Source organism: Podarcis raffonei, chromosome 10, assembly GCF_027172205.1.
Source record: "Podarcis raffonei isolate rPodRaf1 chromosome 10, rPodRaf1.pri, whole genome shotgun sequence".
NCBI lineage: Eukaryota > Metazoa > Chordata > Lepidosauria > Squamata > Lacertidae > Podarcis > Podarcis raffonei.
The window spans coordinates 34700655-34727808 of record NC_070611.1 but is presented as its reverse complement, the minus strand read 5'-3'; the positions used below and the strand labels follow the sequence as shown (position 1 = coordinate 34727808).

General features: G+C 40.9%; 1 protein-coding gene across 4 annotated transcripts; it reads left to right on the top strand.

The window, feature by feature from the left end:
* Positions 1-533: 533 nt before the first annotated feature.
* On the top strand, positions 534-25827 carry NAP1L1 (nucleosome assembly protein 1 like 1). 4 transcript variants are annotated; one of them, XM_053405037.1, is made up of 15 exons: positions 534-630; positions 10449-10487; positions 12334-12422; positions 13043-13145; positions 18361-18502; positions 18703-18783; positions 19712-19840; positions 20583-20654; positions 21625-21764; positions 23655-23800; positions 23901-23920; positions 24267-24389; positions 24933-24965; positions 25105-25155; positions 25273-25827. In XM_053405037.1, exons 2-15 carry the CDS (start codon positions 10471-10473, stop codon positions 25306-25308), a joined length of 1182 nt encoding a protein of 393 aa, XP_053261012.1. In that variant the 5' UTR covers positions 534-630; positions 10449-10470; the 3' UTR covers positions 25309-25827. The 4 variants fall into 4 exon arrangements, with proteins under 4 accessions (XP_053261012.1, XP_053261011.1, XP_053261010.1 ...); XM_053405036.1 differs by having other exon boundaries at positions 12298-12422; positions 19715-19840; XM_053405035.1 differs by having other exon boundaries at positions 12298-12422.
* Positions 25828-27154: the final 1327 nt, after the last annotated feature.

Below are 27154 nucleotides of genomic sequence, written 5' to 3'. Positions count from 1 at the left end.
AGGCAGCGCTGCTCAGTCTGTGGCCAGGATTAGCCAGGCTGGCCGTCACGCAGGGCCGGAGGGAACCACCCAAGGCGCGCCCCAAGCTCTCAGCTCTCCCTTTCCTTGCCAACTGCCCGTCAGCCCGGGCTGGCGGGGCTGCAATCCTCCCTCCCCTTTCACTCCCCCCCCCAACTCCACGTACACGCTCCACACACCCAAGCGCGCTCGCGCTCTGTTGTTTGTCCCAGGGAACCCGGGACCACGTGGCCTTGCCTCTGGCGTGCCCAAGGCCTGGCTCGCGCCCGGGCCGAGGTGGTTGGCTGGGACTTTGGTTGGCGGGCTGATTGGCGGGCGAGAGAGAGAGAAAGAGAGGCGAGAGGAAAGAAGAGCCCCTTGCTTGTCACTAGGCAGCAAGGCTCGCCGTTCCAAGGCGCGCGCACGCACGGGGTTGCCTGGAGACAGGGGCGCGCGGGAAGAGGAAGGGGAGGGGAAGGACAGAGGAGGAGGGAGAGGAGGAGGAGGGGGGATGTTACGTGGTGACGTTAATTCTATATGAGCGCGAGCGGCGGGAGCTCGGGTCTTTTTACCGCCAGCCGCGCGGCGCTTCTCCCTCGCTCCTGAGTCACTGCGAGACCCGGCCTCGCGCAGATAGGTAAGCGGGGCGCGTGGGCTCGGAGGGTGGGGGCCGCCTGTTACAATAGGAGGCGGTTGGTGGCGGGGGAGGGAGGGAGGGGGAGCCTCTGCCCTGGCTTGCAGGGGATCTCGCGCTCTGCTCTGAGGCGGAGGGAGAGGGAGAAAATAGGGAGGGAGCAGAGGTGGCCCCCTTCTCTGGCGGCCCCTCCGCAGGCGGGGAACGAAGCCCCACCGTGGCCGTTCTCGATGGGGCGCCGTGGGGGGCAGTGCGGGCGGGAAAAGGGCCGCCCGCCCGCCCGTCTCCGCTTCTCCCTCGGGGCGAGGCTGCGGTCAAGCGGGCCGCCCCGGCTTGGCCTAGTCTGGCCGGCTGAGCCACAGGCGAGCACGTGGGGACGAGACGGGGCTCTGGCTGGGCGGCCTCCCCTCTCGCCCGCCCGCCCGCCTCGGGCATGTTGAGGAGAAAGGAGCCGCGGCGCTGTGGTGCCGAAACGTAAATAAGCCTCGCGGCGACTGTGGCGGGTTGGGAGGGCGGAGGAGCGGGAGGGAAGCGGAGGGCCCGATGGGGAAGGGGAAGCACCGCGCCTGGGCAGGGCTTGGAGGGGGGGGGGGCGCTTGTGGCGGGAAGGTTGAGAGTCCCTCCACGCTTCCTTCTCTTCGGAGGAGAGGCGAGACCGGCCAAAGCAGCTCCGGGAGGGCTGGGTGCTGCTCGAGGAAAGGCTTCCCCCCGGCGGAGCCTGGCCGGGCTGCATTCGCCAGGTAGCAAACAACCGCTGGCCTCGGTTTCCCGCATTTTGTGTGCCCTTCTTGTCGCTCTTGGAGATTGAAAGGCTGCAGGGTGAGTGCGTGTGAATAAAAATGGGCGTTTTGCTCTTTTTGAGGTGTCAACTAAGTGTAACAAATAACCGGCCGTTTCTGGCTCGGGGGGTAGTTGCGCTGCCTTTAAATTATTCCAAACGTCCTTTATTGGGTTGTTTTTTTAAGGTGCCACAAAACCCGAGGTTTTCTTTTTATATGGTTAGTTTACAGTCGCCTGGGTGGGTTGCACTGAAGACGAGGGCACGGGGAATGACGCTGGGCGGAGGCAGGGAGGCTTATGGTCTTGAAGGTACTGCCCACTGCCGCCTTGGTTTTCAACTGGCAGATGGATCATCGCACGTGGGTTGCGTCTGATCCAAGGTGGGTCTCTTCTTGAAGCGGTGGATTACGGGTACCGAGAGACGTGCCATGTAAAATATTAAAAGAAGGGTCCGTGTTGTGGGTTAGGTTAAAAGTGGGTCTGAAAAGGCAGCAAAAGACGGATTTGTCTCTGTAATGATAGGCTGGTTAAGTGGAAAAGCTTGTTGTGGAACGAAGACCTTCAAGACATGGCTGTTTTCTGTAGGCTTTGTTTAACATCCAGCAACAGCCTGTAGATGGTCAGATAAGTGCTGACAAGGCCTGACACTCGCTGGAGTTGGTGGCTTTTCTTAAATTGTAAATACCAAGCAAATCAGGCTTTAAAATTGGCTTGGATTTCAAACAGTAGGTTTCAAGGTTCATATTTACCTTGAAGATCTCATTGAACAATGGATGTTGAGTTTTTCACAAACAGGGATTTTAAAGATCAAAAGTGACCCTTCTAGGCTCCATGTTGTGTGTCTGACCTAATATTAAATTTTGTGTATGGACGCTAATGTCAATTTTTGTGGCCTTAGTATATTTGCTGCAGCAGTATAGGCAGTGTAAAAACATGCTATAGATTTGTTGGTAACCTCAAGCAAGTCACCAGTCTCTGCTTCAGTTACTCTTCTGTAAGTTGGGAATATTAAGGTGTTTGAGGGTGGATTCGCAGAATTGTAAAGCACTTTGTTCCCCATGTTATTCAGATATTCATAGCAGACAGTGATAAAACATTCAGAATAACAAAGTCTCAGTTTAACAGATTCCCATTGTGTGTGTTTTAATAGAGGTCTAAAACTGGAATTCTTTTAGCAGTTAATTAGGAGCAAGCCCTGGTGAACTTGGTGGGACTTACTTCTGAGTAGACATATATAGGATTGTGCTGTTAGTGAATGCATTGTGGCTTAATTCCACATAGGTGTGCATAGGATTAACCATGCTTGGCTTGCATATCTCATAAGGCTCAAAATTGGAAGGGGTATACAATTGATATTACTTACCACTGTGTAGTTCAAATAAGAATTGCAAAAGTGACCCTTCAGGTGTTCCAGTGATTCAGGATTTAATAAACTATGATTTAATAAAGTAAATAATAAACATTCACGTGAGGGGAGCTGAACAGGAGTATTGGAGTTCTGCACAGACCTCCATTTTCTGTGTTCCCATGCATGTGTGCCATGAGGATGCAGGGCACTTGTGCATGGGGGGGGGGATCCCTGCATGTGCTTGTGGTCTGCTTTGAGGTTTCTATCTTACCTTGTCTCGGAAGGTTGCAAATGGCACCGTGCATGTGCCTTTAAATGAATGACAATCCTAGTTTACCTTAGTACAGTGACTTCACCAGACTCATAGCATCAACAGAAGTGATACTTAATGAAACTTGTGTATCAGGGTCAATGCATGGAAGTTAGACTGCATTTTGGAATTATAGTACAGGGATGTAATAATTTTATCCAACCCAGTAGAGAAAAAAAGAAGGGGAGGAGTTTGGATTTGATATCCCGCTTTATCACTACCCGAAGGTGTCTCAAAGCGGCTAACATTCTCCTTTCCCTTCCTCCCCCACAACAAACACTCTGTGAGGTGAGTGGGGCTGGGACTTCAAAGAAATGTGACTAACCCAAGGTCACACAGCAGCTGCATGTGGAGGAGCGGAGAGCGAACCTGGTTCATCAGATTATGAGTCTACCACTCTTAACCACTACACCACACTGGCTCTAGTGCATCCCTATCTACTATAAAACTGCTTAATATGGGTAAAAATTGTTGAAAGAAGGTGACACTAGGTAGACTAGCAGCAAACTAGTCAGAGAGAACTGGCCAAACACTGAGACCAAAATACAGCCACACCTGCTATGAAGCTGTTCTGCCTTTAGTTCATATGACTCTTCTATGTCCAAACTCTTTTATTTGTTCTTTAGCAGTTCTTTTTTGTTGACAAAGTAATTCCAGGTCTCTTTTTACCATCTTGAAAGCAGCACTTTTTACACTTTGATGACTAGTGTATGTATTTCTGCTAGTCTTTTTAATATACTGGTAGCACAGTACAGTGGTGCCTCGCAAGACGAAATTAATTCGTTCCGCAAGTTTTTTCTTCTTGTGAGTTTTTCGTCTTGCGAAGCACGGTTTCCCATAGGAATGCATTGAAAATCAATCAATGCGTTCCTATGGAAACCGCCTTCAGACCAGGTCCGGGGACAGTCTGTCCCCTGACCTCTTCTGAAGGCTGGGGGGGGGGACAAGGGCTTTTCTTCCCACCGCCAGCCTTCAGAAGGCTGTTCTGAAGGCTGGCGGTGGGAAGAAAAGCCCTTCTCCCCACCTCCCACCCCGCAAGCTCCGGGGACAGGAGGGCTTTCCTCCCGACTGCCAGCATTTTAAAAGCCCCCAGGACAGTGGAGACTTCTCCGCTGTCCCGGGGAGATTTTAAAATGCTGGCGGGCGGCAGCGAAGCCGTCGGGATAGCGGAGAAACGCGCTGCGCTTCTCCGCTATCCCGGGAAGGCAGGCGGGGGGGAGCAAAGACTTTTGCCCCCCGCCGGCCTTCAGAAGAGGTCCAGGACCTCTTGTGAAGGCCGGCGGTGGGCGAAAGTCTTTGCTCCCGATGGCCAGCATTTTAAAAGCGGTCCGGGATAGCGGGAAAGCGCAGTGCGCTTCCCTGCTATCCCGGACTGCTTTTAAAATGCTGGCGGTGGGGAGCAAAGCCTTTCGCCCACCGCCAGCATTTAAAAGAGGTCCCCGGAGATTTCCCTATGGGCTTTCTTCTTGCGAAGCAAGCCCATAGGGAAATTCATCTTGCGGAACGACTCAAAAACGGAAAACTCTTTCGTCTTGCGAGTTTTTCCTCTTGCGAGGCACCACTGTACAATGTCACAGCTTGTTCTATTCACCAGTAAGGTCTCCTGATACGAGTTTGTTTTCATAGTTCAATTAGGTATAAAATTATTTCCTTTACAACTCAATCCTTCTCTATTGATTATATTGGCAGGAATTCTATTTTTATGTTGTAAGGATTGTGTGAACTGTGACCAAAATGTTTGGGGAAAGTCTCAGAAAACAAGTAAGGAGGGGGCACTTAGATGCCTTTGTCTTTCAGTTCCCTTGAATACCAAGAAGGGAATATAATGTGTGAAAGTTTGAGGTGGAGGAATTAGGTGCATACTGCTCCTCAAGTTGTCCTTTGCCTTTGTCCACTTCTAGAGCCTATCCCCCTTTACATTGAAATGCCTGTTGGAACATTTAACCGACTGCATGTTGATTGAATGGATCTGAGAGGGTTCTAGTGTACTGTTCTTGAATATACTTTGTTACTTCTAAATGATTGGCAGCAGTCCCTTGTTCCGTTTGGAAGCTCTAGGAAATACAGTGGATGCTCGTGTTGCGAACGTGATCCATGCGGGAGGCACGTCCGCAGCCCCGTGCATGCGCATGCACGGGTTGCGATTCAGTGCTTCTGCGCATGTGCGACCGCCGAAACTTGGAAGTAACCCGTTCCGCTACCTGAAGCGTCTGTAACCCGAGGTATGACTGTAGTTCTTAACAGTGGTAGCAAACATAGTTGTCAGATATATGGACTGCAACTTGTAACATTCCCAGCTAGGATTGAACAACAGACTTGTTTGAATCCCACACTGAATCAGACTGATTTGTGCTGAATCAGGATAGGGTCAAGGCAGCTATAGAACATGTCAGGTAGACCCAGATTGATTTGTAGTGATATGTGCTGATCTAGAGCTCAAAACAGTCTCTCAAAACTCCAGATAGACTGCCTCCAAAGTTGTGCAATTATTGCAACATCATATAAGGAGAACATCCAAGTGAGGTAGGAGCGTGAGAGGAGCAGGACATTGTTCATTAAGGGTCAGACTCTCATCCAGCATTGTCTCTTAGGAGTTCTGACTCTTAGAAGTAGTTTGGTGGCATTTATGTTCTTTTTCCTGCACAGTACTCTACCTATCCTTAGGCTTATTCGTTTTCCATTCTTTATTGATCAATCCTAGTCCCATACCTACACAATAACATAAACATATTTGTCTTTGTCTTAGCTACTTAAGCAGTGTCACACACCCCTCCCATTTGGACCCTAGTTTTTTAAGGTTAGGTTTGCATTTTATTTACATCGGTGTTCTGTTTTCTGTGTCTCTTTATTTGTGCTTTTGTGTCGGTAAGTCTTGTAAGTACATTGTGTGCAGTCAGTGCACAAGGAGCACACATAGTATAATAGCACATACATCAGCATTTTAAATTTTTTTCAAAAAAGCAAACTTCAAAGATGGCTAGCACAAAAACCCTAGAGCTACTAGTCTTAAATCTGGCAGGGTTGATCTCCTTTTGGGCAGCTATTCTATCTCCAGATTTCATGCACCTAGGTGAAAAAACAAAGTTATGGTCATTTTGATTTCCTGGTGCAAGTGAATTGAAATACAGTGGTATCTTGGGTTACGAACCATCCTGCTTACGAATGCTTCGGGTTACGAACTCCGCAAACTCGGAAGTAGGTGTTCCGGGTTGCGAACTTTGCCTCTGGATACGAACGTAATCCGCTTCCAGGGCCTATGTAGGGAATGTGCGCCTTGGGTTAAGAATGGACTTGCGGAACGAATTAAGTTCGTAACCCGAGGTACTACTGTACAAGTTTTGGATTTTAGGTAGCGTAGTATATGAGCTGAGTATTCTATGGGGCATCCACTGAAATAATTTTCTGTGTGAGTTACTGTTATCTTAAAGGGTGTAATGGCAGTAATAAAGTCTGGATCATTACTGATGTTTTTTTTAATAGGACCTGTTTGTTACATCATAGAAATATTAATTTTCAGGGCATTTTATCTTGAGGTCTGCATACTATTTCTGTTTCTCAATAATACATATTTTAGTTGCTCACAGTACTGATGGTTTTTATTTTCACTTTATTGATTTATTTTCTATTTACTAACTGGGAATTTTAGTCTTGTTCATGCTAGGGTACAGCAGCATACAAATCTTATCTCTGGCATGTTGTAGTAATTTTCAGTATTTTTTTCATAAGTATATCCAAGTACTATTTTATACATAAACTAGATATGAATCTAGTAGCATCAGCATGCTTGTAAATTGACTTCTGCTCATGCAGGTGGGACTTACCCTTCCTTTTGGTCCCCTGCAGACCCAATGTGCCCCCAAAACCTGCTCTGGATGTTGGGTGACCCTGAAGAGCTGATGGGAGGATAGTAGGGGACTGTAGAAAGTCTCTTTTAGGAAATACATTTTATCCCCCCACCCCCATGGTTTCAGAAAATAATATTTCTATACCATTTAATGTTTAGGTGTGTTCTTTAGTACATTTCGGTTGACATACCATCTTAGCAAATTGCCCTGTCAAATATGTACGTGTTTACTTTTAAAAAAAATCATATGAAAAGAGTAGATAGAATTAGCATTTGAAGCAACTTTGGATCTGGCGATCCTTTGTGTTTAGCCGAATAGGCTGTCTTGCATTCAGCTTCATTTTCATTTCTGAAGCTGCCTTTAGACTTCAAACCATAAGGTATATATAACAATACTTTTTCTCCCTCTCTGCCCAAGAACATCTCCGATAAGATTTGCTTCAAAGCTAAAGAGAAGATACCATGCTTAGGTTAATTATCCTTTTCTAGCAGGTTGAAGCTAACAAAGCAATGACAAAGTATGAATGTTATTGTTTGACTTTTGTTTGAAATACATTAACTTCTGCAGATTGCTTTCTAAAGAATAAACTTGTACCAGGAATAGTTTTATAGAAGGCCATCCAACTACAATGTATTCACTAAGTAAGACAGCTGCTGTCACAAACTTGAAATTTACTCCCCATCCACCCAAGAGTTGAATGAGGAAACGTACAGTCCAGTTGAAGGCTGTGAGGAGAATTTCAAGGGAGGGGAGGGGAAAATCAATGTTATGTCTTCCTTTACCCCAAGTCTTTGCAGACTTGAGCATTGTGCAGATTGATTTTACCCCCAAGAAAAATCTAGCCATGGTTTTGCACTTTAAAAAGTTTATGTATATGTCATGGTCTTTTTTTAAAATAAAAAAATGGACATCCTGCATGCATGAAATATGCAGGAAGTGACAGGACTCATGCCTAACCCAACTTTTTGTTAGCAAGTGCACATATTCTGACATTTCAGGATGAAACGGGCTGTTCATTTGGCTGAGAACCTGCTTCTATTGTATTACATCTATTTTCACTTACTCCATTAATATAGAAGTGCTTTTGTAACTTAATTCCTCATATCAATATTTTAGTTGTCCTCCAAGTTTAACTTAAGTGTACTTAACTGTGCTTAAGAAATGAGAGTTTGAACTTTGGGTTTGGTCTTTATAAGCAGCTGTTCTGATCATCATTGGTAAAGCCTGATGACACTACTAAGCAAGGCTTCAGAGTGAGCCCTGGCATTGTCAGCATGTCTTGCTACTTTGTGCCAGCAACTCTGGCAAGGCAGAAAACTGTTCTGGAATCTCAGTTGAAGGTCTCTTGAATATCACTGCTGCTTCTGTCCTAGTGCTGGGGTGAAAATACTTGATAGAAAATTCTGATAGAGAATTCCAATGAGAGATTAAATGACTTGCTCTGCAGTGCAGAAGGAATGAATGATGGAGAAACTGTAGTTCTGGAAGATTTGTGGATATTAGGGTTTTTGATGAGGGGCAGAATCATTTATTGAATACCACTGTTGAAAATGTGGTAAGATCACATCCTTGCGGATACATAAGTTTGTCAAGAATAAATGAGAACTTTCAATAATTTCCACATTCTTTTAACCCCCAGCATGCTAGGCTCGGTTGTACATCATGAATCTACTCTTTCCCATCTCTTACTCTTCTTTTTTTATCCTTACATATTTTTATTTTTAAAAGAAAATGGAAGTTGCTGGTTGCAACTCATCTCTGGGATGCAATCATTGATCACGTAGTGAAGACTCAGGCACTCTTGATAAATCCTATGCCATGCCACTGTTGCTGCTATATTTGCACTCCAACCATAAGAACAGTTACTCCTGTGCTCAAGGAGGCTCAGTTGAAGTTCTTCCATGGCCTTTGTTACTCCCATTTAAGATGCATCTGATGGCTTGGCCTGCAGAGTATCTACTCAGAGTGAAGAGCAGTGTTTGAAATTCACCAAGCTCATTTTGCAAATGGCCATCGGCCACTTGCAACCACATGAAGATGCCTGGGCTGACTGACATCTTCACCATCTGGAAGTCCATGCCTAGACTTCATTGGATCTGGACTGTTTTAACACACTTCTGCCACATCCTGTAGAATTCTATCAGTTCTAATTTATCTGCACAGTTGAAATAAATTTCAGGAACCAAAATGCTTTTTATGTGCAGCTTGAGCAGGAGCAGTGAACAATCTTAGTTAAATGTTGTAGCTTACTCCACCCCATTGCCCTGCTTACAGTTGTGAAGAATATCCCTACGTTATGAATGGTCCGTGTCACCATTCATTAAGGAAAAAAAGGTTATGCTGGGCATTGGAGTCCTGAAGTCAGCAATGTGCTGGGAGATTGGAACTTTTCCTTTTATCAGTGTGTTGCTTGTCTGCAAGGTGCTTTGAAGTCCAACTTCAGGACCTCAAAGCACCAAACATCAAATCACCTGACATAATTTTTGACACCACTTATTTTGGTCCACGGACCCAGAACGTTTCCACACTTCTGCTGTAAGAAAGCATTTTATCAAGTTGTAGATGGGAATTGCTGATAGCCACTTCCTTAACAATACATTTTTCTTTTGCCAGCATAGTCACAGGGATCCTGCAGTTATATCCATGCAGTTCACACCTGAATTTCTTAGTCACCATAATTTTTCTCATGCTGACAATGCACAATGCTGCAATTTATCCCCAAAATGTATATATCATGAGTTGTGAGAAGAAACACCCTAAGATTATGACATCAAAATAGTATTTACACATAGTATTTAAAGTTGTGCTTCCAGATAACATGAAATACTGCCATATGTAAAGGTTTTGTATCATGCAGAAGCCTTCAAATCTTGTATCTTCATCTGCTGAATCTTAGGCCTGTGACACTAGGTACAGGATTATTTCATATGAGTATGAAAGGATGTGACCAAATAGGTGATATGCGTGAGAGGGGTTCATGAAAAGAAGGAAATGGACATCAGAGAAGGAATTGAAATGGGACATGCCTCACATAGCCGAAAACGGCTGGAAATTGGAGATCTTAAAATAAATGGTGGCTGGTTGAGTGATCAGCCCTGGTGAGACCACTATGTTAAGTCTTCCATGCAGAAGCCTTTTAAGTGGTCTCCCATCCGATGGCTTGCAGTGGAAGAATTTGCCTTAAATAGCACCGTCTCTTGACTGACAAATAATCCTGTAATTCAGAATGTGCACAAACCTAGCAATGCTAAAACCTTTTGTATATGATTTTGGGGTGGGAATACAAAGTTTAGACACATTGGACTTCAGTAGTCGTAATGTCGTACAATCATTAGCTTTTTCAACCAGTCTCCGACATTAGTTGTAATGTTAGAATATGAAATGATTGACGGTATGACAAAACTTCAGACTGAATATCTGTTTCCCAAAGGCGTTATAAAAGGGTCCTATCCTGTTTTATTATTTTATTGTTCTGTTTATTTTATTGTTTAAGCTGCAACTTAATGTAAAATAATGTTTTCTGTTCTTTTCTAGGGGTTTTCTGAGGTCTGGGAAAATGGCAGACATTGACAAGTAAGCATGCTAAATTTTGGCTAATGTGTCGTTCTATCTTTAAAAGCTTCTATTGTGTGAAATCTGCAATTGTGTTCTTTCTTACAAGGGCATATATAGTTAGTAGCAAACAGTGTTCTAGATTTTCCAGTTCTTGATATAAATTTGTAAATTTATAGGCAATACTTTTTAATCCTAGACTTAGTTCAGATACTTAGCCCAAAGCCCAGCAGTGTTTATGTTGGAGAAGCAAATACCACTTACTTTGACCATGCACATGATACAATGTGTTCTTCCCACTCAATTTTTTGTGTGTATCAGGCCTTCATGTAAGGGCTCTTTTGGTGCTTTTCCCATATCAAAACATATTAAATGTTATTGTACATTTATGCAAAGTCTATACTGTATTCATAGTAAACTTTACTTGGGACTTAGGGACATATCCAGCAGGTTCGACTGAGTAATAGCAATTTAATTGTATATATGGATCCTGGTCCCTTAAAGCAGTGTTCCCCAACCTTGGGCCTCCAGCTGTTTTTGGACTACAACTCCCATCATCCCTCGCTAGCAAGACCAGTGGTCAAGGATGATGGGAATTGTAGTCCAAAAAAACAGCTGGAGGCCCAAGGTTGGGGAACACTGCCTTAAAGGGTTGGCAGTAATTATAAACCACATACATGGACTCAGAAAGAGGTGTGTACTGGTCATTTCTTATGTAGCTATTTGGAAGCAGGCTTGTGGTTTACCCAATAGACGTACATATCAGGTGCAAACTAGAGAACATTGCATGCCTTCAGTCCTGTCACAGTGAGGACAGGGTGTTTTCTCTTCAGTTAGGATAATAATGTTAAATCAGAAAGACAGTGTTGTCTTACCTCCTCCTGAAAATGTCAATTACAGTTGCTTTTGATGCTAAAGGCAAGGTAGTGCACAGTTGGGGAAAGATGCAAGTAGAAACATTTATGCAAGGAAGGTAGAACATCAGTTAATTTTCAGTATGTCTATGTAGAACATGGGTTGCAAGTTGTGAATACAAATTTTACTTCATCCCCTCCCTCAATAAAGTTAAAAAATCAAACAGTCAGCTTGTAGAAGTCTGATTCTAATAATCATTTATCACTCTTGGAGGGTCTTATCAAACCTTTGTTCTGTTGCCCACCAGTTAAGCAGTGCTGTGGCTCTCAGAAGTATTAATGTGGCTTATTATCAGGATGTGACCATTACAGAGTATAGTTATGCTCAATCTCCTGATGCCAAAGGGTTTGACAAGTTATATCCTTCCTTCTACTTGTGATGGATTTCTGGTGTAAATAATATCTTACAATACTTTTCACTAGATTTTTCTGTTTGCAAAAGGTCACATATTTTATCTGCTTTACACTGCACCTAACACCTTCCAATAACATACGTGCAATTGCAAACTATCCAAAGGTTCTCTGTATAGCTGGAGTAAGTGTGCATCTCTCCTCTTCCTCCAGTGATAATTGCTTTTTAAATCAAACTGGAGGGAAAGTTAGGATATTGCGGATGAGAGGAAATCATTGGCTTTATCTGTCATGCACAGTGCCTTTTATGGATCATGAATATAACCTTAATAGAACAGTGTTTGTCTCTGATTATACTGGCTTTTTGCATGTTGCATGTGCTTTTGCAATGAGAGCCTTAAAAAGCTCAAGTCCCTGCCAACTTAGAGATAACATATGGGATGTGCATTAGAGAAATGGTTTGAAAGACACTAGCTTCTGGGCATTTTCTGAACTTTAATATGCTAGATTAAATCTGAATTGGTAACTTGCTAGATGTACTTTCATCTACATTTTGGGGGTTAAAGAGATTCAAATTCCTGTTTTGACTTGGAATTTAATAGCAAAGAACAGGCTGAGCTGGACCAGCAAGATATGGAAGATGTTGAAGAGGTAGAAGAGGAAGAAACTGGAGAGGATGCTAACAGTAAAGGTAAGGGGAAAATGAGCCCAGGCAAAGGTTTTCTTCTGTAGGCATAATGGAAGAAGTGCTTTTCTTGGCTTAGTCTGATACCTGCTGGTTAAATATTCACCTTCAGCAAATCTTGCCATTCAGAGGAAAAACAAATTGATTGTTTAGTGCAATGCTTACCTTAAATGCTTTAGGCAAAATTGTCCTTGTATTAAATACTAGTGTGATTTTTGTTTCCCATCTCATAATCTAGCTTTTCCTGTGCATGCTTACTTGGAGGCAAGTATTGCTGCCCAAGTAATGTCTATAGGATTGCTGTCTTTATAAACATAGATATTTAGCATTTAATTTTGCGACTCTTGAGGTGTGTGTTAGACCTTATGTATCCTAATTATATCTGCTACCTCTTTTGGTTACTTAACATGGGAGGTAGACATTTAAACATAGTCATCCTTCTGCTATAACAGTAGATCTGTTGAGGCAGGTTTCTTTTGACGCTTGACTTCTAGACAATAAGTAATGCGAAATCTTGACATTTTATGTTATATCATTTGGTAAAATCTGAATTGCAAGCACTGGGCTAAAATTTCATAATGGGGGAGTATAATAGTGGTTTTTAAAACTTCTTTTGTTTTGTTAAGCACGCCAGCTGACTGTACAAATGATGCAGAATCCTCAAATTCTTGCAGCCCTTCAGGAAAGACTTGACGGTCTGGTTGGAACACCTACAGGATATATAGAGAGGTAGAGTGTTCTGCAGTTACATATATTAATTCCTCTTTATTTGTTCTTACCTCTTTAATAGATAAAATTGTTTGTGTTATGTTAAATGGTCTTTGTTCTGCAATATTAAGTACAGAAGTACGACCTACAGGTTAGAAATAGTGATGTTGGAAGGTAGTCTAAAATCAGGACATAACAATCTGCTTGAGAGAGTAATAGTGACTGCTACTTCAGAAAACTTAAGTAATTAAGGCTGCAGTTACACACACACACACACACACACACACACACACACACACACTGCTTGAGAATAAGTATAACTGAACTCAGTTGGGCATGGAAACAATTGCAGTTTTAGTATTGAAGATCAGAATGTGGTTGCTGAACCACATATCTCTTTTGTGGGTGTTGTATGTTTGAGCAGTCTATACAGGTATTTCATTTTTGAGACATATACAGAGTTTGCTTCCTTTGAAATTTGCAGAGCATATGTGTGCTCTCCATATTGCACATTCTGCCCCTCTTGAGTAACTTCTGATTTATCTCAGGTTACACTGACTCCTGAAAAAAAATCATTGTAATAAAAGGATAAAATTTTCTTGGTATGCATTTCGTAAGTGTGGGGATGGAAGATTGACCATACTGCTGAAAATTCACAACCCATGTACTATTTCAGGCTTCAGGTATAAAAGTGAATGTTGTGCCAGTGTAATAGGCCCCAAGTCCACTGCTTTCCACACAATGGAGAGCCACAAGTTTTTGGTAGGTAGGTAGTACAAGTAGTAACAATCCTCACGGCTGAGTGGGCAGTGATCTCCATCACTAGCATTTTGTGGGCTACTTCAGAAAAGTATTAATGTAGTACAACTACCTTCAGATCATCTGCAAGATTGAACTGATGGATGCTGGGTAGAATATACTGCTTTTAGGTTGGAAGAAGGAAACAAGTTTCAAATGATATGTCCTTTAGATAAATCCAAAATGTGAGAATTACTTTTAAAAAAGGAAAAAGCAGGTATGCATTTGAATAGAGCTTCAATAAAGTAAGTTTCTCACTTTTTGTGAAGACATCTGTACAAGTGTTGTCCCCAAGAAGCACCTGCAATTCCCCCCGTTTCTTTTCCTTTTTACATGCAAGTGTCTATAATGATTCCCTGATAACTGTTTATCTGAATAAAAAATGTAATGGGAAGCTGCAATTTTGACCACAGAAGGAGGCATGTTTGGTTTGTTACCTCCAGGCTTTTTCTGTTCCAAAAAGCCTCTTAGGTGTCCCATCCTGAGGTGCCACATAAGCATTTTATTTCTATTCAAGCGTAGAAGTGGAATTCTGTAGGAAGGAAGCAACTGGGCAATCAGTTTGGAGCAGAAATGGCAAGCAAGGAAAAGGTCAAGCACCCTAGAGCTGCTGCTCTGAATAAAAAAGTCCCCACACCATCTAATCGCTGGCCACAATTGATCTCACATCTGCTGTGAACTTGCTTTCTTTTCTCTCGTAGCATATTTAAGTAACCTGCAAGGTCCTTGATCCAAGATCAGCAAGTCCTTACTGAGTTTCATGCTGTGCTTTCACTGAGATACTATACCTTTTTGAGAGTTTCCAAAAAGCCAGCTCTTCATCACTTCAAGTACAGTAGCTCATCCCTAAAGCTTATATAGCATGTCAACTAAAGCATTTGAAGCAAAATAAATTAACAGGAGTACTGTGTTTGAGCTTTGTCTAATACTTGCACGTTTGCTTGATCTTAAAATGTTTTGTAGATGTCTTTTGCATTTCATACTTGATATCACCTCTGAATATGAACTAGAAGGGCAGGTTTGGACTACTTATCTATAAAATATGCAATGTATTCCTTGCCTAAATTGATTCAAGAGAAGCTACTCTCTGTTACACAAACTGACAGATGGAGAATTTGGAGCCCTTATTTATTACTGTAACTTTTACTCCTTTGTCAATTTTTAACTTGATCTAGTGCACTGAAATATAGTCTCCCATATCAAGCTAAAGAAATACTGCTCAGCTATATCATTTCCTGTTTGTAAGTAGTCAGCCACTGTCCCCTGGCCAACTGATATAACTGGCTGGTGCCCCATAATCCCTGACCATTTACCATACTGGCTAGGACTGGTGATAGCTGTAGTACAAGCATCTGAGGGCACAGTGTTAACTACCCTTAGGCTGGCCCAACTGCTACTCAGTTACTGAGGCACCCACCTGTCAATCACCTGTTGTCATTAAGCCATCAGATGACAGCATAAAATGGGCTCACTATCAGCATTGGTTAGCTTATTGGCACTGACAGTGAACCCCATTTGGTCCATTTACAGGCAGTGTTTGGATTCAAACCATGTCTGGAGACAGGACATTTCCCCCCACTGCAAACCTGTCTGTAAAGAATCTGCAGAGGACAAATGCCACTTACCTTTGATATGTAACAGCTTACTCATGCAAACAGGGGCTCTTGGTGGGTGTGCAAAAATGCAAAGGAACAAGAAGTTCTCTATGTCATTATTTGTTGGTCTCTGTTTTTTCAACCCAACATAAAGAAATTTTACTGAAGCCAAACAAAAACAGGTATCTCATTAAAAAATTGTGGGGAAACACAGCTTCTGCTTTTAATACTCTTTACAAATATTTAAATGTTTTTCTCTTGACCATAAACTAAAGGTAACAAATATTGTGACCTCCAGGTGTTGTTTGGCTGCAAATCATGTCTGATGAAAGTTAAAGTCCAGCAAAATCTGGGTGCTCCCCCTCCCTAAACCCATCCTATGACCAGCTGTGTGTTGCTGCTTTGGAATCCCTGTTGTAAAAAAGGCTCTTCAGTAGTTTAATTACTCCACAGTGCCTCAGAAGCAAAAATGATTGATATTGGATTTCTGGAAATGAGTTTCGCATACACATTTAGATAAAAAATGCCCATCAATAGAGCCCTATTTTTGTATGATTTAATATGGAGCGGTTATTAAGAACCTGATTTCTTGTTATGTAAAGAGGAATTGTTGTATTTCCTCCTTTTTGTGTGTGTTTACTAATTCCCCCTGCTTTTGTGATTGACCAGTATAGGCCACATTATCCCAAACAGAGTAGGCAGCAAAGTTTCCCAATTTTGAAAAAAGACACAGTAGAGTGTCCCATTGATTGCAGCGGGGTATATCGCCATGTGGTATTTTTTTGGAGTGTTGCTGTACTTAAGAAGCATTCACTTGGGGTTCTCCCCCCCCCCCAAGGTTTCTGGAAGAATATTGCTTACCCCTTTTTTAAATAGCCTTCACAGTAAACCTGGGTCTCGCTTCTGCAGCTTGTAAAATTGCTTTAGTAATGTGTTGCAATCTTTTTTTCTTTTCTGGTTTTGGTCGTGTTTCAGAACATTTTCACATTACCAAAAATAGGATATGAATAACTGAAAGCAAGGATAATATTCAAACGCTAGGTTATATATGGTGATCAAATTTAGAAATAATTACTAGAATTTCAATTTCATAGACTTCTGAGCCAAATAATTGCCTATCTAAAATTCTCCACCCATTGACCACCTTGTCTCAGTAAGAACTGGAGCCCTCTCCTGAATGTCCCGTGTTGGGCATCCAGGAAGGTGGGTAGTGGCCTGAATCTGAAAGAAGGCACGTCCACTCACATTCATTACTGAAATGAAGTTATCTGAATGGGTTTCTGTAAGAAGCTGTCGTTTTGGCCTCAGTATTGAAATATGCAACTTTCATACTATTTTTCAACTTGGTGTGAACAGATACAACAATATAAAATTAACCTTGAATTTTACTGACTTGTAGCTTTATTAGGTTTTGCTTACAAATTCTACCTGAAAGGTGTCGCCATGCTATTTATTACAAAGCATACCTAATACTGACATAGCTTGTAATGTAAAGCAGTTGTGTGCTGGTGTATCAGTCCTGGGGATCATGTAACACATTGTTTTTATCTAACTCTGACTACAGAAAACACTATATAAATAAATACTAGATAGAGCTTTGAATTTGGAGCTTTTGCTTACTAACTGTCCTTAAGTCCACCCAAGACTAACTTAAAATATGAAAAGGGGGGGATGAAGAAAAAAGTAGGTGTATAATGTTAATATTTTGAGTGAAATATCAGTGCAGGAACTTCTATCAGTATCGTTGCATATGTGTGTGTGTGCATGTATGTATAGATGTTCATTTTAAACAAGTCTCATCTATTCAAGAAATGGCAAGTTTTGTCCTAAGCATTGGTGCTGCAGGGTTTAAGCAATTTGCTATTGGACATGCTTGGTGAGACAGCAGTATTGGGGAACTTAAGGAACTTACCATGCTGTACTACTCCCTTGTCTTCTGCTTGTATATGACGAGGTGCCAGAGGCATGCTTAAGTCTTGACTGGTGATCTTTGGAAAGTTGACATGTGCAAAGCACACCTGAAGTTGCTTAAACAGTGTAAGGCTAGGGGGCATGATGAGTCAGGTAAAGGTGGCTCAGGCTGGACTCTCTTAAATTGTTATCCTTGTCACGAATTAAAATTACCAGCTCAGAATACTGTAATAGGTCTTTGTTGTCTGTGCCTAGTTGTTGCCAGAATTCACTTTTACTTCAGTATGTGCTGAATTATTAAAGAAAACAATGGGTTCTTAGAAGCCAGAGAATTCAAAAATTCTCTCAATGTTCAGCACTCAGTCCTTTATCCTAAAATCAGCTGACCTGAGCAGCATTTTTAATGTGTTTACTCAACTTTTCAGTTGTTAGTGTCATGTCACTTTAACTTTTGAACTGCATGGAGTGCACCTAATATACTACTTGCAAAGAAGTCACAGATAGTTGTTTAATCTGTCTTTTCAGGTGCTAAATTAAGTTATTTAAAAAGTTAGTTTCTAAAACATATATACACCTTGAATTCTGAAATTTCAGTTGATAATTGATATTAAGAATTGTGCTCAAATTGAACAATATTTTCCACAAAGAAATATGGTCTGAAACACTTAAGGAATTTCCTGGGAGGGGAGATTACGGGGTTTATCTTGTTCTATATGTAAGTGATTCAGAATTGATATTGTATATGTTAATATCCATAAAACCTTCAAAAATAAAAATCACTCTTGTGTTAATATCACAATTTTGCTCTGCTGTTGCTCTTGGAAATAAAAGTTAACAGCATAATCCAACCTGTTTAAAGAAAACTTTATTAGGAGAATGAATCCACATGATTGTCATTGATGTAACAATGCAGTATTATTTTCCTCCCTCAGCTTGCCTAAAGTAGTTAAGAGACGCGTAAATGCACTCAAGAATCTTCAAGTTAAATGTGCACAGATAGAAGCAAAGTTCTATGAAGAAGTTCATGAATTGGAAAGGAAATATGCTGCTCTTTATCAGCCCTTGTTTGACAAGGTACTCTTTATATTTTTACCTCTAGGGATGAGAGTTTAATTGTGCAGAGTCAAATGGGACCAAATTCCCACCGGTTCAGTAATTCTGTAACCTTTTATTTGCAAAAAAAATTAATAATAATACTTGTTTGTTGCTTTTGTTGGGTATTGGGTCAAACTAAATTCTGGTAACCTGAATAAACAAACAATTTACTCTTCCAGAGGAGTGAAATCATCAATGCAGTTTATGAACCTACTGAAGAAGAATGTGAATGGAAAACAGATGTTGAAGAAGAAATTTCAGTGAGTACTTAAATATGATTGTGGGTGGGATTAATTGTGTATTCGTGCTTTACAAGTTTGAAGTACTGTAGACTTATTCTAGTAGTAAATGCAGACAAATCATTTAATTTATAACTGCAAATTGTTTGCCCCCTTGATGGCTAGTAAACATTTTGATCGGGTTGATGTTGTTTTGTATTGGATTCATATAGCAGCCCACCAATAAACATTGCCTGTGTGTCTTATAACAATTAAACACAGTGACCCCGTTCTCATGTGGCTCTAAGATAAGACATGGCTTAGTGCAAACATGTGGATTTCCAAAGAGCAGATTGCAGCTGCTGCACTCTTCCCTGGTCCTCCTGCTGCCAAGAGGTCTGAAACACTTAGTGTTCTGTGTGAACCAGGATTCATGGTTTGCCTCCTCCAGAGAAACCATGTGCTTGTAACCAAATTTTGTTTGGGAGTTTATAACTCATGGTATGTCTGGGATGAGACAAACAAAGAGTCTCGGTTCAGACAGCACATCGTACCATGGTTTACCTCACACCAGTACAGTAGCAGAAGGACCAGTGGAGAGCGCATTCACACTAAGCCATGATTAGGCTTACTATTATATGCATACTGAACCAATATATATAAAAGTAATTTAAACAAGACAGCCAAAAATCTTCCTGTACAGATGCAGCATAAAACAGCACAAAACATTTTACAACTCATATTTAAAAGAGTTAAAATGTTCTGATCCTATGTGTGCCTTGAGAGGTTCTGTGTAGCTTTAAATAGTAAGATGCCTGTCTTACATAAATATTGGAGTATACAGCTGCTAATCTGATAGTAGTTGACTGAAGGTTTTCCTGTTTGTTGTGGTTACTAGTATAACACTAGATTTCTTGGTTAGTGTGCAGCACTCAATTTTTAGAAAGAGTAACTTCTTAATTTTAACAAGGAGGAAATGAAAGAGAAAGCCAAGCTTGAAGAAGAGAAAAAAGATGAAGAAAAAGATGACCCTAAAGGAATTCCTGAATTTTGGCTGACTGTGTTCAAGAATGTTGACTTACTCAGTGATATGGTTCAGGTAAAAGAATGACTTTTAATTTCTTGCAATTTTGCTGGTAAGCTAAGGGTTGCATCCAGTGTTGTCTTGCTTAGAGTAGACCCACTGAAAATTATGGGCGTGACTTTCCTAGGTTCACTGATTTAAGTGGGTCAACTTAGAGTAGAATTTAGTTCCAGACTCTAAGGAGCCTGGTTTTTTTTCTGGAATTCAGCTTTAGTTTCTAGTAATCCATTTTTTTCTGAGAAACATTCAGAAAGAATAGATCATTTGTCTTTATGAACTCAAAATTCTACACCGTAAGAACATGACATAGTTGTCTTAGATCAATCTACAGTGGAATCTCGTCCAATATTTTGTTCCTAAGTGTTTCAGCAGTGCCTTTTGGGAAACCCACAAGTTAGGGGGTGAAGGGTGCAGCCATTTAAAGTTGGTCCCCAGTATCTCATATTTGGTGGCATACTGCCTCAGAACATGGATGACCCAGTTAATTTCATGGACATCAAGTGCTAATCTAAAAGCTTTTTAAAGTAGTGGTCCTGGTTACATTCTATGGCAGTGAATTCCTCTTAATTTTCTGAACTTTTACCACCTATGATGAATGTTATTCAGCTGTCATTGCTCTCACATGAGTCTAGCTTTGATTGAAATATGGATTTATGAATCAAATGCTCACCCCAGATTATTTGTATTTGCTTCCTTTTGCTATGTTACACTGCTTTTTCTTCTTGTAGCTACATGATAATTGTCATGTTTTTTGTAGGAACATGATGAACCAATTCTGAAACACTTGAAAGATATTAAAGTGAAGTTTTCAGAGGCTGGGCAGCCTATGGTAAGTTCTTGATGAGAGTGCATTGAATATTGAGATACATAAACTATGCTTCTGTTCAGTACCGTTCAGTAATCAACTGCAACACTTGAAAATTTTGCAATCTATTCTACGCTTGTAGGAGTCATAAACTTTATGGTCCACATGACTTGTTAGCTGAAAATAAGGGTTGAGTTACATATGTAGGATTTTGATACTTAATCATGCAAAGACTTATCTCTGATTTTCAGCTGAATGTGTGGACTGGCTCCATTTGAAAAGGATATATTATGAATATGGATATGTGAAGATTCCATAAGAACTTTATAAAGATCTGTGTTTCCAGTTGGGCATTGCTAAATGAGAGCTTTACTGAAAATGGGATCCCACCAGTGTAAGTTCCCTGAAAAAATGGGGAACACAAATGAATGCTATACAGAAAATGAAATGTACATTTACGTGTTTGTTTTGCAAAATTGAAGTATAACAGTTCTGTTATACTTTTGAAGTATAACAAAACATTGTGTAGACCTGCTTTCCCCAACTTGATACCCTCCTGATGTTTTAGACTCCAACTCCTAACTCTAACCCAGCCAACTCCCTGCTGGCAGAGACTGATGGAAGTTACAGTCATAGAATCATAGAGTTGGAAGGAACCCTGAAAATTCTCTAGTCCAGCCCCCTGTAGTTCAGGAATATGCAGCCGTCCCTTACGGGGACTGAACCTGCAACCTTGGCATTATCAGCACCACACTCTGACCAACTGAGCCATTCAGCTGATGTGTCCAAAACATCTGGAGGACATTGAAGGTGTAGAAGGCTGCTCTATCCAATGTATACGTTTGAGCAAGAAATAGAACTTAAGCAGCACTGTTTGCTGCTTCATTGTACTAAAGTAATTCCATTGTTTTGACATATTGGATAGCTGACCTGCGGTGCTTAATGATGCATCATTCACTTCTTTCTAACACAGTCTTTCTATTTTTTTTAAAAGACTTTCACATTAGAGTTCCACTTTGAACCCAATGAATATTTCACAAATGACGTGGTGACAAAAACATACAGAATGAGGTCAGAACCTGATGATTCAGATCCTTTCTCCTTCGATGGACCAGAAATTATGGGTTGCACAGGGTAAGTGTGATGTTCTCTTAAAATAAGTGGTTGACAGTCTTCCATAACATGAGAATGGCCCAGTTTGCATGTAATTCTAAGCCAAACTCTTTGCAGGCTCCTCAAAAGGAGATACCAGTCCAGTCATTTTGCTACTATGCTGAGCCAAGCTGTGGTTTTGCTTAGCATCCTGTTCAAATTCACATTCATAGTTTAGCTCTCTCCAGGCAAACCAAGAGCTATAACCAAAGTTTACCTGCTTGGTTTACCAGCACGTTTGCAAATGAGGACAAAATCTGTAATATATTGTAAGAATATATACAAGTTAACTGACAATCCAGTAAATTAAAAAAGTGAGGCAAAGAAAAACAAAGAGTAACATAAATTCCACTAATAGCAGCTGCTATTAAGTTCTCAAGTAAAAGAAGAGTTTTTTTACCTGTCAACCTAAAGGCTAGCAAGTAGGTGCCTGACAAATAAACATAGAGTTTTACATAGGCAATGTGCTATCACATGAAAAGAACTTTCACTTGTTGTTGCCCACCTTGCCTCTGAAGGTGGCGGTATCCAAGTCAGGGCCTCTGTTGAAGTCAGTATGGGTATTTATGAATGTGTGCCTGCTTACTTCATAATGTAAATTTGCTTTAGTACAATAGATCATATTTTAATGGACACAAAATGTTTTAACTTGTGAGTGATATACCCCTTACTCTAAAGAGATATAGATAAGTTAAATATAAATTATATGTGCATTCTCTACACCCAGCAATCGCAGTGCAGAAAATGACAAACATTTAAACCTGGTACAAACCATTTCACTAAAGTGTAATTAAATTCACAGATATTTCCTGACTCTTACTCATGACCAAAGTCCAGCCCAAATTGAAGGCCTTGCAATATTCACCATTACATTTTAATTAGCAATTTTATCTCTCCTAACCTCCAGGAACATTAATGCCTTGCCTATATGCTGAATTCCTTGTGTAATATGCATGATGGAAAGGTTGCTGGGGTTTAGCTTGAGATTGCTCACTTTTTGATTTAGGGCCTTGTGCATTGCTTTGAAGTCAGGTTCTTCTGATCCTGGTATTTGAACCAGAGTTATGAACCTAGTTTCTCGTAGTTGAATGGTGCTTGTTATCCTGCCTGTGCACGATCATCACGAGTGCCTAGATACTAATCCACCCAGCTTTGTCTTGCCAACCTAAAGACAAAACTAACTTCTATTGCAACATGTTCAAGGGAAGTTACTTAAAAACATCTGGATGTTCAAAGATGGTTACTTTAAAACATCCAGACCTTCTCTGCATAGGCAGAGGAATTCCCCCCCACCCCCAGCATGTTCAGCATTACTTGAAGTAATTAGTGTCAGAGTTTCAAAGTGATGGTAACACCTTTGATACTACAGTGCTGCCTACAATACACTTGAGAGGCTTTATGGAGAAGATTCAAATAGGGGGTTTAAGGGCAAGGGATCAGGACAGCCTGTTGGAGTACTGAATGTCCTAGAACAAGAGAGACCCTGCAGCCTTTCAGCTTAGCTGTATTGCAGGTGGGATATGTGTTGAAATACTGTATGATGAGAGAACTCATTTTCAAACCATGTATTTTGCGGTTTTATGACCCCCCCCCCGGTGAACCGCCCTGAGACCTGCAGGTATAGGGGGTATATAAATTCAATAAATATTAATACTGTTCAGAGGGAAAGAAAAATGTAATTGATTCATTTAATTCAGGTGTTACTTTCTTCCTCGTACTAGACAGCTCTGGAAAAAATAGCCTGACACTGGCTTGTTATTCATAGGATTGAATTGGACTCCAACATCACAAGTACTTAACTGCCAGTGTTCTAAACTAGCTGAAATACTTATATAAGGATACCCTTGATTTATTAATTTAATTTTCTCATAGGTGCCAAATAGATTGGAAAAAGGGAAAAAATGTTACTTTGAAAACTATCAAAAAGAAACAGAAGCACAAGGGGCGTGGAACAGTTAGAACAGTGACAAAAACAGTTTCCAACGATTCTTTCTTCAATTTTTTCTGTCCTCCTGAAGGTAAATGGTTTCTGATGTTCTTTTTATTACAGTAAAATCTGAATATTGTGGATTTTAAAATATAAGTATAATCCTATATCTTACTACTTTTCCTTTGCAGTTCCTGAAAGTGGAGACTTGGTAAGTCCCTCTAGTTTAATTTCCTAATAAATATAACTCGGAGAATATTTAAGATAAAAGCAGTAGCAAGAGATAAATTTTGGGCTTCTTTAAGATAATTTGAAATGATTTAAGCAGAATTTCAAGTTTTCAGACCCAAATTAAATGTGTTATTTTTGGTGACAGATTGAGAATTCAGCACTCAGTCGGGGCACAAATAAAGATTTTTTTTTTTTAGATAATTTTGCAATCTGTTATAAATAATTGGGGAGAATATGGCTTTAGACAAATTTTGTGTTATCGAGTGGTATCATTTTCCCCCCTAAATGCAAAGTCATATAGCTTTGAATTCATATTACCTGTGCAGGATGATGATGCTGAAGCAATTCTGGCAGCTGATTTTGAAATCGGTCACTTTCTACGGGAGCGCATAGTTCCACGATCAGTATTGTATTTCACAGGAGAAGCCATTGAGGATGATGATGATGATGTAAGTGGTGCTTGTTTTCAGCTGTGCCAAAATTACCTTGGAATAGTAGCTGTACCCCAGGGCCTAAACGGAGCTATAACGTACCACACAGACTTCATTAATTATAATAGAATTAGACATAGATGGAAGTGCATGTTACGTTACAGTGCTAGATTGTACGGTTACACATAGGGCTGAATTTCAGGCTGTGTGCTTTATGTTCTTCATGCTAGAGCTTGTTTTTAGAACACATAAAGTATGAATTGGGATACAATCAGAATGAGTTTCCCCCCTAAGCAGGCGCAATAATTAGATGTCAAAGCAATTTGGGTTTAGAGTGTAGATTTCATTTTCATGCTAAGGTTTAAGTGTATGTAGAATTGTGGCATTAATTGGGTTTTTGCTAAAAAGTTCCCACGCTTTGCAAAGTGCTCCTGTGCAATGTAAATTAACATTGTATGTCTGGAAATAACTGCAACTCAAAAGCTCTAATTTGCAGAGTAATGTCCTTAAAGTACTACTGTCCTCTTATCTTAATTTTTGTCTCCCTCCTTCTCCCCCTAGTATGACGAAGAGGGTGAGGAGGCCGATGATGAGGTGAGTTTCATGGGGGCTTAACTGGTTTCAGTAGTTAAAACGTAGCACAAAGGTGCTTACGAATCCTGGAATGTCAGACTCTCAGCTTTGCTCTTTATGACCCCAAGTGCGCATTCAATGTATGTCCTGTATATTTCAGGAAGGGGAAGAAGAAGCGGATGAGGAAAATGATCCAGATTATGACCCCAAGGTCAGTAATTGATGCATATGATCTTTGTAAATCATTTCCCTCCAATAAAGTTATCAAAGTCCTGTAGCACAGCTGTGGTCTTCACACTGATATGTTGGTGTGTTTTTTCTTCAACAGAAGGATCAAAACCCAGCAGAATGCAAGCAGCAGTGAAACAGTGTGTATGTGGCCTTGAGGATTATCTGCACTGTAATAGCCTAAACACAACTATTAGTTACTTACAGCCTTATGTTTTGTATCTTGGTAGAATTAAGTAAACAATTTGTTAAAACAAACTGACAGAACCAGTTTAAAATGTAGGTTCCTTGTACCTAGCATTTTAATAGTACTTTTCTGCCAAAATGTAGAATGCAGTAAATCCCTAAAGCATGAATAGTTAATTCATTGCTATATATAGTTTGGTTCTTGTGAAGTCTGTTGTCATGTAGCTATTAGACTGCAGCTGTGAAGATACCAGAACTGTTGACGGAGACCAATCTTTGCCTCCTTTCCTGAAGAACCAACCAAATCTGTCAATTTCCATCAAGACCACATTGGACGTTCATAACTGTCTGCTTGTTTATGCTCTAGGTTTTTGTATTTTGTGATGGTGACCTACAGAAAAAAAAACTAGAGACATCATATTAAGGTTGTTTACCACTGGGGTGTGAATAAACCTAGTATTTTCAGAAATTAGTTGTGTGCCTGTGTACATTAAAAAAAAAATCTTACAAGTATATCACTGTAGGATGTTTTTGCTGAACAGGACCAGCCCTTGAGGGTTATGTGCACAAGCACCATTGAAATGCCTTCAGGGTTGTACTCCTGCACAAGTTTGTTTCAGTAGGCTTGCATAAACTATTTCAAAGGACTTTTGCACTACAACTGTAGCACTTTCCTGCCTAGCAACTTTGAAGATCCAGTAATAATATAACTTTTTAACTGCCTTATCCCCTTAAAAGTAGGACAGGAGAACCTCTGACCATCCATGTTTTTGGACTCCTATCCCAACCAGCATGATCAGTGGTCAAGAATGATGGGAATCGTAGTTGAACATCTGGAAGGCTATGGGTTCCCCATTCCCGGTTTCTTCAAATAAGGTTATAGGATTAGGTACTTCTCGGACATGTTTCACAGAGGGTAGGCATCTTCAATTACTCCTTTAACATGGTTTTTACTTGTAGCTGAATTGAGATTCATCCTATCTAAATCTCCAGTGTGCTCCAGCCAACAAAAAAGAATAAATTTTGTACGTCCAGTTTTGAGTTAAGCTGGTGATTGTCTGACAAACTTCTCGGTTGTAAACTACTAACCAGTCTTTATCAGAACATCCACCTGGAAGGTTGGCCAATTTAGGTATGCCATTTGCTTTTTCCTTCACTACTTCCTTACATCTGGATATGCGTTGGGGAGAAGTAAACTATCACACCCCCCAAAAAATAAACATTCAGTCAGCTTGAAACTTTCCCAACTTTACAATTTGTCCAGGACTACTACTTTTTTTAGAAGTAGTGTGTCAAAACTATTCAGACTCAGGATAATTGGGCAAACTCAGAGATGCAGAGTTTTGGTGAATGCTCCGAGGCTATTGATGCCCTACTTTCTATTGTAATTCTAGTGCCACCTGAAAAGATGCTTCTGAAAGATGGAAAAACCCTTTTGCCTGGCACCTGATACAGCATGAGGAACCACAGTCAGGAGAAACTGAATAGGAGTCCTAAGCCTTACAACAGAATTCTTTCTGCAAAACAAGGATATATTTAGCCAGGGCCAGCCCACCTATGAGGCAAGATGAAGCAACTGCTTCAGGCAGCAGGGTCCACAGGGGCAGCAGATCCTGATATTAAACTTTCTCTTCCCTCCCCCCCCCCCACCTTCCTGATGTAGATCTTTGCTCACCCCTTCTTCCCTGGCAGGGAGGGAGCCACCATTTTGCGGTTTGCCTCAGGTGCCAAACTGTCTTGGGCCAGCCCTGTCTTTAGTACATGGCAGGTTTTTTCACACCAATACCACAATTGCC

Excerpts from the sequence above, each read along its gene's own strand:
- NAP1L1 (XM_053405035.1), top strand. Across the intron at positions 12,423-13,042 it reads AGAGGATGCTAACAGTAAAG|CACGCCAGCTGACTGTACAA; the intron begins GTAAGGGGAAAA and ends TGTTTTGTTAAG. Across the intron at positions 24,966-25,104 it reads GTGAGGAGGCCGATGATGAG|GAAGGGGAAGAAGAAGCGGA; the intron begins GTGAGTTTCATG and ends TGTATATTTCAG.